The 15,691-nt window shown below is 37.8% G+C and overlaps 1 protein-coding gene across 1 annotated transcript in view; it reads right to left on the bottom strand.

The window, feature by feature from the left end:
* SYNE1 (spectrin repeat containing, nuclear envelope 1) overlaps positions 1 to 15,691 on the bottom strand; it is a 570,706-nt gene that overhangs the window by 90,396 nt on the left and 464,619 nt on the right. Inside the window, exons 121-125 of the mRNA XM_011996807.1 lie at positions 13,543 to 13,697; positions 12,232 to 12,379; positions 10,121 to 10,215; positions 6,586 to 6,820; positions 4,758 to 4,952 (exon numbers count right to left, since the gene is read on the bottom strand). Coding sequence (XP_011852197.1) covers positions 4,758 to 4,952; positions 6,586 to 6,820; positions 10,121 to 10,215; positions 12,232 to 12,379; positions 13,543 to 13,697 — 828 coding nt within the window. The remainder of the gene's footprint in view (positions 1 to 4,757; positions 4,953 to 6,585; positions 6,821 to 10,120; positions 10,216 to 12,231; positions 12,380 to 13,542; positions 13,698 to 15,691) is intronic.

The raw sequence follows: 15,691 nt of genomic DNA, 5'->3' as shown, positions 1-15,691 counted from the left end.
CAAGGCGGACGGATCACTTGAGGTCAGGAGTTTGTAACCAGCCTGGCCAACATGGTGAAACCCCATCTCTACTAAAAACACAAAAATTAGCTGGGCATGGTGGCAGGCTCCTATAATCCCAGCTACTCGGAAGGCTGAGGTAGGAGAATTGCTTGAACCCGGGAGGCAGAGGTTGCAGTGAGCCAATATCACGCCACTGAACTCCAGCCTGGGTGACAGAGCGAGACTCCTTCTCAAAAAAAAAAAAAAAAAGGAAGTTGCCTGATGAACAATATGAAGGTAGGCCCACACTCATTGCCAGGGAAGGCAACATGCTCTTGTCATCTGAAGAGCTGAGTTGAAAACTGACTCTGTTACTGATTTATCTGGGTGGCTTTAAGCAGATAATGCTCTATGTTTTCCCTATGAAAATGGAAAAAATACAAACTCTCCATATTTATTGGAGCCCAAAGGAAGCAACGAGTGTCAAGGCATCAAGCACAATGATCCGAATATTATGGGTACCCAAAAATGTTATCTGAATCCAAATCCATCTCTGCAGAGGTAGGACTATAATCTTAGCACCTTGTCCCTTTCTTAACTCCATCCATAACTGCACCCAATATCTACACTTTCCCAAATGTACTATAAGGGATTAAAAAAAAAGAGGATATGGAATGTCTTACAGAAAGAGAAATACACACTACAAAAGCAAGGCATTTTTGACTGGCTTTATCTTGTTCATGCTGAAACATACATAGCAAAGGATTAAATGTGTAATACATAAAAACCCATATAAGTTAAGACGTAGAAGAACAGAGATAATGCACAATTTAAGAAATCTATATCTAATATACAAAGTAGCGGTAAGTGCTTTGGAGACGAATAGGCCAGGACAGATGGTAGAGATTGGCAGTATAGAATGAGGTAGATCTCTATGTACTGACAAAATAAAACATCTATTGTGTGGTTATGTTTTGAAAGGTTACACAGCAAACTGGTAACAATGGTTACCTCTCGAGAAGATAGGAGAATTTGGATGGTATGATAAGGGACATTTCATTTTTTACTCTGCATACTTCAATTATTACCTAATTTTTAAAAATCAGACACATGCAATTTTTTTGTAATAAAAATGTGAACATTTTTAAAATGACAGGAACCAAAGTGGAGCTTGATTTTTTTTATAGCACCTTATCTACACATTAACTCATATCCGGTTTCTTAGTGCCAGTGAAAATTAAACAACTAAACAAGTCTCCCTCATGTTGTCCAACACTGTCCGTTTGTCAAATTCTCCAATCCAGGCCTTTCTGCTCCCTACTCATCTCCCCAGTGGCCACTCCCTACACCATGAATTACAGAATTCCAAAGCAAGACAACTAGAATCATGGCTAGAATCATTTTTAGTTGTCAATATGGTGTCAAATCATGTTCCATCTTCCTTCACAATATCTCTTTCATTATCAGCAGTCTTTTCTTATCTGGATTCTTTCTACTTCTCTCTTGACACCTTAGTCTGAGCATAACAACCGGGAGGTGTTATTACCACAACTATCTTCTGGAAGCAGTGTTGACTAAAGTGTCTCCTTACTCAAAATATCTTTATTCAAAAAACTGAACTGAGAATTTGGCACAAGTCTCATTTTTCTTTAAAATTCCTTCATGGAACTTCTTAGAGTACATAACCACATTCCCTCTTCCCAATTACCAGAAAAAAAAAGTCCTTAAAAAACAAACAAAAAAAATTGTCTACCAGGGACAGAGTTGTTGAAATTCTCCTTTGTTTTAAAATATCTTGGCCGGGCGTGGTGGCTCACGCCTGTAATCCCAGTACTTTGGGAGGCTGAGGTGGGTAGATCACGAGGTCAGGAGATCGAGACTATCCTGGCTAACATGCAGAAACCCCGTCTCTACTAAAAATACAAAAAATTAGCCGGACTTGGTGGTGGGCGCCTGTAGTTCCAGCTACTCGGTAGGCTAAGGCAGGAGAATGGCGTGAACCCGTGAGGCAGAGCTTTCAGTGAGCTGAGATTGTACCACTCACTCTAGCGTAGGCGACAGAGGGAGAACCTGTCAAAAAAAAAAAAAAAAAAAAAAATATATATATATATATATATCTATCTATCTTTGTGTTCCCAGGCTACAATTAGCTCATCATGCTAACCATAGTGAGGGTAGACAAAAAGATTCTCTTTCTGCTTAAATTAAATAACATTCTCAATAAAACTATCAAACACCCTGAATTCAATCAACATGCAGTTGACAAAGGTTTATTGATCTAAAAGAGATAAGATCATCACAGGTGCCACGACCCACACCTATAATCCTAGCACTCTGGGAGGCCAAGGAGGACAGATTACTTGAGGCCAGGAGTTTGAGACCAGCCTGGTCAACATGGTGAAAACCCATCTCTACTAAAAATACAAAAATTATCCAGGCGTGGTGGCGTGCACCTGTAATCCCACCTCCTTGAGAGGCTGATGCATAAGAATCACTTGAACCCAGGCGGTGGAGATAGCAGTATATATATCTATCTTTGTGTTCCCAGGCTACAATTAGCTCATCATGCTAACCATAGTGAGGGTAGACAAAAAGATTCTCTTTCTGCTTAAATTAAATAACATTCTCAATAAAACTATCAAACACCCTGAATTCAATCAACATGCAGTTGACAAAGGTTTATTGATCTAAAAGAGATAAGATCATCACAGGTGCCACGACCCACACCTATAATCCTAGCACTCTGGGAGGCCAAGGAGGACAGATTACTTGAGGCCAGGAGTTTGAGACCAGCCTGGTCAACATGGTGAAAACCCATCTCTACTAAAAATACAAAAATTATCCAGGCGTGGTGGCGTGCACCTGTAATCCCACCTCCTTGAGAGGCTGATGCATAAGAATCACTTGAACCCAGGCGGTGGAGATAGCAGTTAGCCAAGATTGCACCACAACACTCCAGCCTGGGTGACAGAGTGAGACTCTGTGTCAAAAACAAAAAACAAAAAACAAAAACAAAAACAAAAATTAAAAAAACAAGAAAGAAAGAAAGATCAGCTTCTTACTTTTCAGAACAAAATTAAGAGATGATAGTGAAGAAGGTGAACATACAGAACGTGGAATTATAATGCCTATTTTTGGCATACTTACTAACAGTATTAAAAGTTAAATATGATAGCTGTGGTAAAAAAAATACACTAAAATGAGGGTATATAAACACTAAAATGTAGATTCATAAATTCCTTCTTAGGCAAACAAGATGTAGTGTTAAGAGTCAAAATAAAATAAACTTTAACAAGAAGAGAAGAGGGATTCCTCTTTTCAAGGAAGACTTAGATTCTAAATCTATAACTAAGTCCTTTTATGACATGAATTATAAGGAAATAACGTAATGTCATGAGCCTGCAAATATCTCTTAAAGTGGATGTTTTCTACACCAACAAACAGACAGACAAGAAAAGCAAATGTAGTGACTCAGACATCATGCCTTATTAAGTCTTGGAAACATCTCCAAAAATCGCATCACAAATTTTAAAAAAATGATTAACATGTTCTCTACAGGATGAGTTACAACGTTTTAAATCCTTTCCTAAAAGCAAAAGGAAGAAAATGAACTTGGCATATTATATTACTGATGAAATTGTGCTGTGTGCAAATAATAGCTCTTTATAGATGTTCAGTGGCATTTTTGATGGATTGCTTCCTACACAGAAGGCAATATTTTATTAAATAAAATTCAATATAAATCCAGTGGGTGTGCACACTTTAAGTATTAAAAAAAACACAAAAACCAAAATCTTAGTCATTACCTTCGATACAAACATGTGACAGGCCCAATTTAATAGATACCCTCATTCAAGTGTTGGTAATTATCAACATATACAGGACCATAACATTTAGGTGTCTTTACTTTTGAAGATCATAACATCAACTATGATATCACTATCATTCATTTAGTGCTCAGTATGAGCCAGGTAAGGTACCACATGATTCACTATCATTATTTCATGAAGTCCTCACAATGGCCACATGGAGATGGTGAAATTATATACCCACTCTACAGATGAGGAAACTGAGGCTTAGATAAGATAAGTTAACCAGGTCACTTGGTTTACCATGATTTTAATTTGAGATTATCTTATTTTAGAGGCCCTGTCGTTTTGAAACTGCTCATTTAATTATGCATTATACATGCAATTGGAGAGTGAGAGAGAAAAGTATATTGTGGGAGGTCCGGAGAAATCTACATTTTCCAAAACTTACTGTGTGATCAGTATGTGATCTGCATCCAACTAAGGGCTTAATATACCTCCTGGAGATTTTATCTCATGGCAACTTGCTTGGATCAGCTAAGATAAATCAAGAGTATCTTTCTGGATTGGTTTTTCCCTTCCATAAAAGAAGAGATACCAATCTTGAAAACCACTTTAGAGTCTCAGATTAGGGAGTGGAACCTACCCTTTGAATTTCTGTATGGATTTATAAAGTCATCACATGGCTAAGGTTTCACACTGGCCATTAATCAGAATTCATGGCTTAGACAGTCTTATTAGACTTTACTTTGTTGGGAGGTTGTCCTGAAAAATCAAACGCTGAAAATTGGGAAACTTTTCCAGTTTGTTCAAGATAAGACAGAGTCTTAAATAAAACACTGAGGATCAAAATGCTGCAGGATATTATTTCATGATTTCATCATTTGATTTGCAGAATAACAACGGGAGGAAGTAGTACAACGACTAGAAGAGTTTTTTGGTTCGATTTTTTCTAACCGAACTTACTTTCAACAAGAAGGCTAGTTTTTTCTTCTGTTCTTCCAGCCGCACGCTGGCTGATTTCCATTTCTCTTGGATTTCAGTGAGTTCGGCCTGCAAGGCGGCCTCAGCGCCACTATCCGCAGACAGAAGGAGTTGCTTGCCAGCCTCCACAGTCAGGATGTAGCTGCCTTGTTGCCGCAGGAACACCTTTTCTTTGAACTGAAAGGAACCATAGCTTTTTATTTTCTCATTCTTTCTTTCATCGTTTCCTTCCTACAAGGCTTTTTAAACGGCCCTAACTGAGCATAGCATGCCCTCTTTCATCCAGCAAGCATTTATTGTGGTGGTGCTTTGCACACGCATGCACCAGTGAATAAATGAGTGAGAATACAATAGAGACAGGTTTAGTTTCTATCTCCAAGGTAAGTACAATTGATGCAATAAGAATCACTCTCTAAGACTGATGCCTGGGAATACAGAAGGACATCTGACCCAGCAAGGGGCGCATCAAGAGGCAGAGAGGCTTCCTCAAAGCAGTAAAGGCTGACTGAGTCTTGCGAGACATGAACTTCACCAGATTAAGAAGGACCTGGTGCGGTGAGATGAGTGTGATCAGGAGTGGAGGAGAGGACACCTTCTGACAGAGAAATGAGGATGCGCACATTCACAATATAAGAAAAATATGATAGATTCAGGAAACTAAATATGGTTTTCAGTGGCTGGAGTGTGGACGGCACGTGAGAGAGTGGTAGGAGATGAGGCCAGACCACATCTTGCAGAAATTTGGTTTTTATACTAAAAGTGACTGGGGTTCACAGAAGAATACTGATGTTTGGATTAAAGTTTTAATAAAAGCATTCAGGAATCAAGTAAAAGTAGAATGGAAGAAGGGTATGTGCTGGATATACTAAGATTAGGAAGTTACTGTCTATCTGGGCAAGAAATCACGAATACCTAACCAAGGCAGTGGCAGCAGGGATATAGAGTTGGGGAGATTAGATAAGGGAGTGATAGACAAGGAGAAGTATAGCTCTCAAATTATTCTAGGATTCCTAGACTGATGACACTTCCTGGAAGTGTGATGGGAAAGGGAGAATAGTCGGTCCAGAGATCACAGGTTCTGCTGGGACCCACAGGGTACAAGGCATCTGTGATGCACATAGACATAAACCCAAAAGGTGGTTGGAAACACGAGTCGAAAGTACAGCAGGTAAATATGACCAGAAGATACCGATATGCCCCTTCTCTGCTGGTAGGGGGCAGCTGAAGTCATGTCTGCGAATGAGGGCTCCCAGAGAAATCTGGAGGAGAAAGGAACCAAAGAACAGTGACTTTAAAGGAAGAGTCACTGGGTACACTGACTGGGTACACTGGATACACTGGGAAGAACTCACTAGAATGATAGGAGGTATCTGTCTAAGAAGCCAGAAGCCCGAAGGTAAGGGGCAACCTGGAAATGAACAAATAACTCAAACAGGACAGGGCTTCCTGTCTTCTTTGGAGTACTTAAGTTACGTGTTTAAATTGCTCAAGAATAAAACGTATGCAAGCAACATGAAGTTTTTCTTTCCTTGCCATTACCTTTTCATCCCTGCTGGGATTTAGTGAGCTGTGGCAGGCCATAATGTGTGAAGTGTGAGAAGCTTTTGTGAGAGGCCGGGGCTTACTATCATTTCACCATTAGATAAGGGCTTTGTATTGCAATCATTTTGTGTATTTCTGTTGACATTTGAGAACAATGTTTGTCCCAGTTGCAATGTCACTCTAGAGTCCTTTTGAAAAACCGAGGCGAAGGTAAAGTGTACGGTGGAAATGCCTAAGAGGTGTGAGAACACTGTGTTTTGCATCTTACCTGCACTTCATCAAAGAGGGTCCTTGCTTGTTGCAGTGGTATAGGAACACTTCCGAGACCACTCATGGGGAGGTAGGACACTTCAACCAACCATTTACGAAGCTTTTCTGCCATCTCCCTATAGCGTTGCCACTGGCGAATCTGGCTGTCAATGATCCCCCGCCTCTGCTGGGCCCTGCGAATCACTCCCTGCCACTGATTACTGAGGAGTGTCAATTTCAGGTTGAATTCATCCCTAGTGAAGAAATAATTACATGGTAAAAAACACTGTTATCTTGGATGCAGTTATGCCATCAGCCAATGTATGCATTGTCAACAACCCTAAGCCCTGAGAAGTGATCTAGGGTGGTGGTTTTCAAATATCATGCCATGATCTATTATTGGGTTATTGGGTCTATTGTAATTATTTTTTTAAATTAAACTACCGGTGTTTGCAAATGGTGAATGTTTTCATGTCTCAGCATAGGTTGAAGGCAAATATACAATAAGGTCATTGTCCTTCACGCTCTCTCCCTGAAAGCATGAAAGGGGAGGAGTGGACAACTGCAGGTGCAATGGGAATAGCTGCAAATCCTACGCAGCTCCATAGCAACACGTGCAGCCCGTGACGGTGATGTCGTTTTGTGGGTCACACTGCAGGAAAACATGTGGACAAGGCTTATATAGAATCTCTGTCTTCAGTTCGAATCATAAGCCACTGGAATCAAACTATGTGATTTAAAAAGATTTTTAAAAAACTGTACTCCATAAACTCTCTCAGTATTCTCTCATAATAAACAGCCCCAACTTTTAGCAAATCATTCCACACATTCATCTGAATTATCTCTTCTACATTGTAGGCTGACTTCACTTTATTCTTAGAAAGATGAAAACCTGTTATCATAGTCTATATAAATGTCATTAATATATTTAGAAATAATACATTTTCCTTAAGATTTCTCAAGTTCAGGCTAAAGAATACCAGATCTTCTAACGTGTTCTTACCTGTTTTCTAGCTTTAAAAAAATATAGGTAGTTCTTCATTAAGTTTTATTTAATATTTAACTTATGGCTCTAGAACTGGCTAGTAAGAGTTTGTCCTATATCAAAGAGAATGAGTTTCTATGTAGATTACAGTGTTATTCACACATAAAGTGCAAGTAATATTGTACTTTAATACTAAATACTGAATACTTGCACTTCTCTACTATAATAGTTTTGCGTTATCCTCTTCTCTTGAGGGTAGAAGCAACTTTGAATTGGACTTACTATTCTGAACTTGTATCTTCTCGAAACTTCCTATTATCCAGAACCACTATAAACTTTGATTTTTGTAACCAAATATGCTGTTAGTCCTAGAAACTTATTTAATGACTCAACTTAAACAAAAGATGAATAATATACAGTCAACATCAACAAAACAAGCATTAAAAATAAAATGTCCTAAATAAAGCCCCTGCAAAAAATTTCGTATGCCCTCTCATTTTAAAAATAGATCCATAAAGGGCCGGGCCCGGTGGCTCATGCCTTTAATCCTAGCACCTTGGGAGGCCAAGGTGGGTGGATCACTTGAGGTCAGGAGTTTGAGACCAGCCTGGCCAACATGGTGAAATCCCGTCTCTATTAAAGATACAAAAATTAGCCAGGTGTGGTGGTACGTGTCTGTAATCCCAGCTATTCGGGAGGCTGAGGTAGGAGAATCACTTGAACCCAGAAGGTGGAGGTTGCAGTGAGCTGAGATAGTGCCACTTCACTCTAACCTGAGCGAAAGAGTAAGACACTGTCTCAAAAATAAATAAATAAATAAATAATAAAATAAAATAAAAAAATTCATGTGATAGCTACTAAGATTTTGATGATGACTTCTGTTTTTGAAAGGAAATTCTGCTGTATATAATCAATGCAGTAGCATTCAATTGTGATGAATTAGGTTCATGATACTTCCCTAAAAGTTACAAGCATCTGTCATTGCAGGAAATGTACAACTCCAGGACTTGAGAATACCATATAATCCTGCTTTCCCTATCAGGTAACCATCCAAGGCCTCCTAGGATTCCCCACCCTCTCTTGATACAACCAAGCTGTCCCAAACTACCTGCCAGCATGAGGAATTACTTAAAACATGACATTGTTCCCTGTGCTGAACTTGAAGCTCTAAAAAACATAACTCACAAATTAACTTTCAGAACACAATACACTTGCAATCTGGGGCCTTCTTATTGTCAGTACGTTCTAATCTGACTTTTTTTCCTTCAGCTTTCAAAATTCTTTATCCTCAGGTCTAACCTCCCATTTTCATCTCTTTGGTGTATTTTCCCTAAATGTTGGTATTTAAAATTTAATAGATGCTGGCTTGCATGTGAGTATTTAATTTTTATTTTACTTAATGACTCAAACATTTATAATATTGTTAGAGAGTTGGCTAAGAAATGATAAAGCAAAAGATAAAAGTTAATTGTATTTGTATTTGTTTTATTTTCAAGGCCTTAAATTCTCAGGAAAGCTCATATTTAAGTTTGGCTTACTTAAAATAGAATAAATATGATATCACATTTTGTTGTTCCAAGCTTAACCATGAAGATCTTTTATGCAATTCCAAAGAAATATCCACTTAAAACTGAAATTGCTTCTACAACATTAAAGACGAAACTCTCAATAAACGTAATTTATTTTTTATTTTTTGAAAAAATATCAAGTTAATTATAGTCACAACTACTGGTTCCTAAATATGAGAAAGGTATACATATGTAATAGAATACATGAGGCTAATATTCAAATATCACCATGGAAAACAGATTAGATAAAGTAAATACTGTTTCCGGGAAATATAAATATAGTATGCAACTGTCATTTCACTTGCCATAAATCCGGGGAGAAGATAAATTTTTACCTCTCCAATTTTAATAAAGAGATAATTTGCTATTGTAAATGAAGAGGAAGAAAGACTTCAGGCGGCATGTAATCTGACTTAAGGTAGCAAACCATTTTCAAACACAGAAGAATTCTCATGGCATGAGAAAGCTGGCTGGTATGATCCAGTACTGACTGAAAACCAGACATGAGCTCCAGGCCTGATTCTGTTGCTACTTAGTTCTGTGACCTTGGTCAAATCTGTTCACATTTATGGATTTCAGGTTTTTCATCTATAAGTAAGAAAGATGGGCTAGTGATTTCTATGCTCCTTTTACAAAAAAAAAAAAATTCTGTAATTATGTGAGAATATTAGAAGCATCTGTTTACAAACCACTGACAGGTCATTGATATGGCTCATGCTGATCTATTCATTAATTCCATTTCCTACAGATGACTAGTGAAGGTTGGCTAGGTGATTTCCAATTACTCTATGCCCTTCATATAATATAATAGCAGTTCTCTAAAAAGATTCAATACTCAGTCATTTCAGAGACTGAGACAAGCTTCTCCTCCAATTACTGAGGCTCCACCACAGTTCAATTGCCTCAGGAAGATTGGATATATGCCCTCTAATCTGCTCATTAAAAAGAAAATGATTAATTTACTGGAACCTTTCTTTATAATAATTTATCAAAGATCTTACCTGTCATCAACTTGACCTTGTTCTAGAAGACGTTGCCCATCAATAATGATTGAGTGCAAAATCTGCTGACGACTGAACATCTCGGCTTGAAACAACTATAATTTTAAAAAAAGAAGAACATACTTTAGAGTTCCTAATTTTAGTGACCGGTTCTCTGATAACTTTCCAAATATTCTAGTGTTAGCAAGACTATGAAAGCTATCACCAGCTGAATCAGAAAATGTGTGAAATCCTGCAGTTTAGGAATCATTTATTTTTAAATTATCAATTAAGATACACTCAAAGATAAAGTTTAGTGTTAGGTTTACTAAAACTAGGTGACTAAAAGTAGAATTATATTTCCCTTCTTTCTTTCAAAAACACCTAATAAATTAACACACAATTTGTTTTCTGGTTTATTTTGTGTATAAAATACGGTCCATATTCAAAACATAGAGAACAGCTTAGGGCCTTTAAAGAAGTCAAAGAAAAAAAAAGAGCCTAGTCTTTTTCTGTCTTTTAAAACTCACTGTTTTTAAGTTTCAGTCAGGTTAATAAATTTATTTCACTATTTTAAAAAAGTCAACAGCAGATCCTTCTAATTATTTCTACTGTTTTTTAAACAGCTTTATCGAGCAACAATTACATACCATACAGTTCACTCATTTAAAATGTTCAATTTAGTGGTGTTTGTTATATTTACAGACTTTACAATCATGACCACAATCAATTTTAGAATTTTTATTGCTCCAAAAAGAAAGTCCATCCTCATTAGCAATCATTCCCCATTTCCTCCCAACCCTCCAGCCTTCAGCAACCACTAACCTATTTTATGTGTCTATGGATTACTTATTCTGGACATTTCATACAAATGGTATCTTGCAATATGTAGTCTTTTGTGACTGGTTTCTTTCCCTTGGCATAATGTTTCCAAGGTTCATACATGTTGCAACATATATCAGTACTTTATTCCTTTTCATTGTGAATAGTATTCTATTACATAGACATATCACATTTTATTTATTCATTTATCAGTTGATGGACATTTGGGTTGTTTTCACCTTTTGGCTATTATGACTAATGCTCCTATAAACAATGTACTTACATAAGTTTTTGTGTGGACACATATTTTCATTTATCTTGAGTATATACCTAGGTATATACTGGGAATTGCTGGGTTATACGATTATGCTATTTAACTCTATGTAACTCTATATGGTAACTCTATGTTAACTGTTTTCCAAAGCAGCTTCACCATATTACATTCCCATCAGCAATGTATTAGGGTTCCAGTTTCTTTACACCCTCATCAACATTTGCTATTTTTTCATTACAGTCATCCTTGTGGGAGTGAGATGCAATCTCATTGCTGTTTTTTTCTATTATTTCATCATCTGTCAACTCAATAAAACTGGATTTAAAAATACCTTAGATATCTTTAAATTCTCTATTTAAAAAATTCTGAATTGTTTTTCTTTTCTCTTAGGTAAGACTTATCTCTCCATATGCATATAATTCATAAACACACAGACCAACTTAGTTACACCAGTAAACAGCAACATAAGGACTAACAGTGGGCAAATTTATTAATTTACTTTTTATATAGTTCTTCTCCCTCTTTGTTTCTTCAGAAATAATTATAATGCAATATAATCAAGAGGTACACCTGGAGAGACATTTGATAGATTGATTTCCTGGTATAAAATTCATATATGCTCTTTGAAGCTCACAACATTTTTAAAGACTTTTGATCAAAGCATAGTCTCTTAAGCAATTGACCTTGGCAATATTAAAGTAATCTCTAACCCAATTGAAAATTTTCTAACGATCTATACACTTTCCACCAACTTTGCCCGTCTTGAGTAAGTAACCTTTAACCACAACTCTGGCATGATACTTTACAAGGAACTGAAGGCTGACATGTGCTTATACCCAATCAGAGCAGCGAACAGGACTACATTTTTATAATTAAGTTATCAAAACCTCAAGCTTAAGAAAGAAGGCAAAATGATGCATGCATTTGGACACTCAGAGCAAAGGGTATGATTTTAATTCTCCCACACAGCATTTTATAGCATCTTCCAAGGGCCTACAAATTTCTTCTTACCCTCAAATCTACTGATACAACTTACCTCATGTGCTCTCTGCTGTTCCAAAAGATGCTGATAATTTCCTGAAATCTCTACTGCTAACTTTTGTTCTGTCTGAACTAGGAACTCCATCCATGTTTCACATTTTTCCAAGAAAGTCTGATGTTGTAGCAAAAATGACTGCAACTTGCTGAAAGAACAAAGGGCAAAGAACAATGGTTATTTTGCTGCTTATTCTTATATCTCTAGCATATAAAACGAGATTAAATAATCTCTGTGCTCAATTCTCATTGGACTACCACAAAGCTTTCATGTTAGGTGGTAAAATTTTTTTAAAAAATGAAGAAAGAGGCCGGTTATGGTGGCTCATGCCTGTAATCCCAGCACTTGGGGAGGCCAAGGAGCGCAGATCACCTGAGGTCAGGAGTTCAAGACCAGCGTGGTCAACATGGTGAAACCCCATCTCTACTAAAAATACAAAAATTAGCCGGGTGCAGTGGCGCATGCCTGTAATCCCAGCTACTTGGTATGCTGAGACAGGAGAATTGCTTAAACCCAGGAGGAGGATGTTGCAGTGAGCCGAGGTTGCGCCTTTGCGCTCCAGCCTGGGTGACAAGAATGAAACTCCAACACACACAGAAAAAAAAAAATAAATAAAGAAGAAGAAAGACAGTTGAAAAAATATAAAGTTTAAAATGTACCTTTTAAAAAATGATAAAAGTTATGTATATACTTTTAATATATTCTTACTTAAAAGAGTTTTCTGATTAAAGTGCTATTTAGTACATTAAACATGAGAAACGACTTTACAATTTGAATTTCCCACTTTCAGTTCAAATTTTGTCAGTGTTATGGGAAAGATCAGAATTTAGAAACATACACAAGTCATGGGCTTATAGTCTATTGACACATTGGTGCTATGGTGTGAACGTGTCCCTTCCATAATTCAGGTGATGAAACTTAATGGTGAATGTTCGTAATATTCTGAGGCAGAGCCTTTACACGGTGATTAGGCTATGAGGACTCCTCTGTGAATGGGATTAAGGGTCTTATAAAAGAGGATTCACACAGCGTTCAGCACCATTACCCTTCTGCCTTTCACTGTGTGAGGACACAGTAACCCTCACCTCCTAAGGATGCAGCAAAAAGGTGCCCTCTTGAAAGCAGAGAGCAGCCCACACCAGACAACTGAATCTGCTAGCACATTGACAGCGGACTTCCCAGTCTCCAGAACTGTGAGACTGTTCAACATTTCTGTTCTGTATAAATTACGCATTCTGTGGTATTTTGACATAGCAGCACAAACCAGACTAAGACGACTGGAGCAACCAAGACATCTCTTGTTTACTCTACCTGAATCTTTCTGTAGTCTGAGAGGAGATCAGAGACCAATGGCGGTTCAGATTCTGCATCCTTTTGATTTCCTTATCATTCAAGGGTAATCTATATCCAAGCTCATTTAGACGGTCTAAATCTGGAGCCATGCTGCTGAATTTTAACATCTGTCCCTAGAAGGAAGATTTAAAAGTAGGTTTAGCACCATGGTCAAAAAACGCAAAGCTTTTTCAAAGTGCACAGTGAATTTCTGATTTCAGGAAGTAGCTGGTCTTCGGTCTAGTGGTCTCTGCATTTCTAGGCCACTTACTTACAATCTCTAGCGGTACAAATAGCAAAAAGAAGAATCTCCTATTCAGTCTAAACTGCTGTTGCTATTGCTACTCAAACTCCTCGTTATCCTTTATTGACTACTTACATGTATTATATTATTTACTTGATATATTATTTACTTGTATGGATTATACATGCAAGTACATTATTTACTTTATTTACATGTATTCTATTATTTACTTGATTTTTATTACATATATTATATTACATATACTATTTACTTGATTTATTTACTCATATGTAATTATATTACATGTATCATATTATTTTCTTGATTTATTTACTCATGTAATTCTTGACAGAACTGCTTAAGGATGAAAATTATGCTGATAAGTAAAAGGCCTTACTTTTTACCATTTATGTTTCATTTGTTCATGCTAATTTCCTCCTTTATTATTCACAACTAATAAAAGTTGTGACAGTGTTAGCTAACTTTTATTGAGCATTTACTATGAATCAAGCATTGCTAAGAGCTTTATAAGTAGTAACTCATTTTATCCTTAAAATGATCACTTGAGATAAGTCATGCTGCTTATTCCCTCTTTGCAAGGGAGGAAAGGGAGGCACAGAAACTAAGTAAATTGCTCCAGGCCACCCAGCTAGTAAATGAAAGAGGGTAAACGAACCTCCTTGGGTTCTTGCTAGAGAAAATAAAATTTCACTTGAGCTATGAAGTGACCACACATTGCCGTAAGAGCTCCAGTTTTAGATCTCTGACCCCCAACCCCACAGCTGGTGAGACTCAACCAAAAGAGCAATCTATTCTTTTAGCTCTCTTCCCTCCCTTCAAACACAGGACAACCTTGTCGGTTCTGGTTTTCCCATGGGTGTTCTTATCTCCATCTAGGAAATTGGTTACAGGAAGGAAAAAATGTCAGGCCACCTTTGGCTATGTGTGTGTCTTCTCTTGGCATGTTCTGCAAAAGACTCATGCTTTCTGAAGAAAGAATAAATCTCAAGTATTGAAACCAAAATATAACTATTAAATGGCATAATGTCCATGGGTAGACATTAGCAATGAACAAAATAGCCATGACACAGTCCTTCCCCTCATGGCACTTACAGGGAGTAAGATACTATTCTAGTAGTCGAAAGTGCAACAGTAGTCCCCGACTCACAGGAGTGTAATTAAATGAGATGATACAGCATGGAAGAAAAACAACAGTGTGCCATGAAAACGTGTCACTGGGGGGCCTGGCCCTGGACAGACAGTGGAGATTTTCCTAAGAGAGTGACATTGAACCAAATGACCAGGATTTTACTCTTTTTAGTGAGGAGTAAGCTGATGAGGACAAGAAAACAAATCCAGAGAGAGGAAATATCATATGCACAGATGCTGGGAAGCACAGTGGTGCTGGAGTGGCTGGAGGGGGAGATGGGCTATGGCACAGCAGAGTAAGATCCTCAGGAAAGGTGGAACCAGGATGCCACCTTGAGAAGCCACATGGTCTTTTCCCTAAGAGCAGTGGGAACCCCTGAGGGCTTTAACCAAGGGAATAATACAATAAAATTTTCATGTCTGTTGTATTATTTTGCTTACTTGATTGAATGTTTAAAATCATTCACAATTGGCAGGACACTGTGGCTCATGCCTGTAATCTCAGCACTTTGGGAGGCCAAGGCTGGCAAATCACAAGGTCAGGAGTTTGAGACCAGACTGGCCAACACAGTGAACCCCCCATCTCTACTAAAAATACAAAAATTAGCTGGGCATGGTGGCACATGCCTGTAGTCCCAGCTACTTGGGAGGCTGAGGCAGGAGAATTGCTTGAAACTGGGAGGCGGAGGTTGCAGTGAGCTGAGATCACGCCACTGCACTCTAGCCTGGGCAACA

The sequence above is a fragment of the Mandrillus leucophaeus genome, unplaced genomic scaffold, assembly GCF_000951045.1.
Source record: "Mandrillus leucophaeus isolate KB7577 unplaced genomic scaffold, Mleu.le_1.0 Scaffold524, whole genome shotgun sequence".
Taxonomy (NCBI): Eukaryota; Metazoa; Chordata; class Mammalia; order Primates; family Cercopithecidae; genus Mandrillus; species Mandrillus leucophaeus.
The sequence above is the reverse complement of the archived record's forward strand: the minus strand, read 5'-3'. Positions and strand labels throughout refer to the sequence as shown.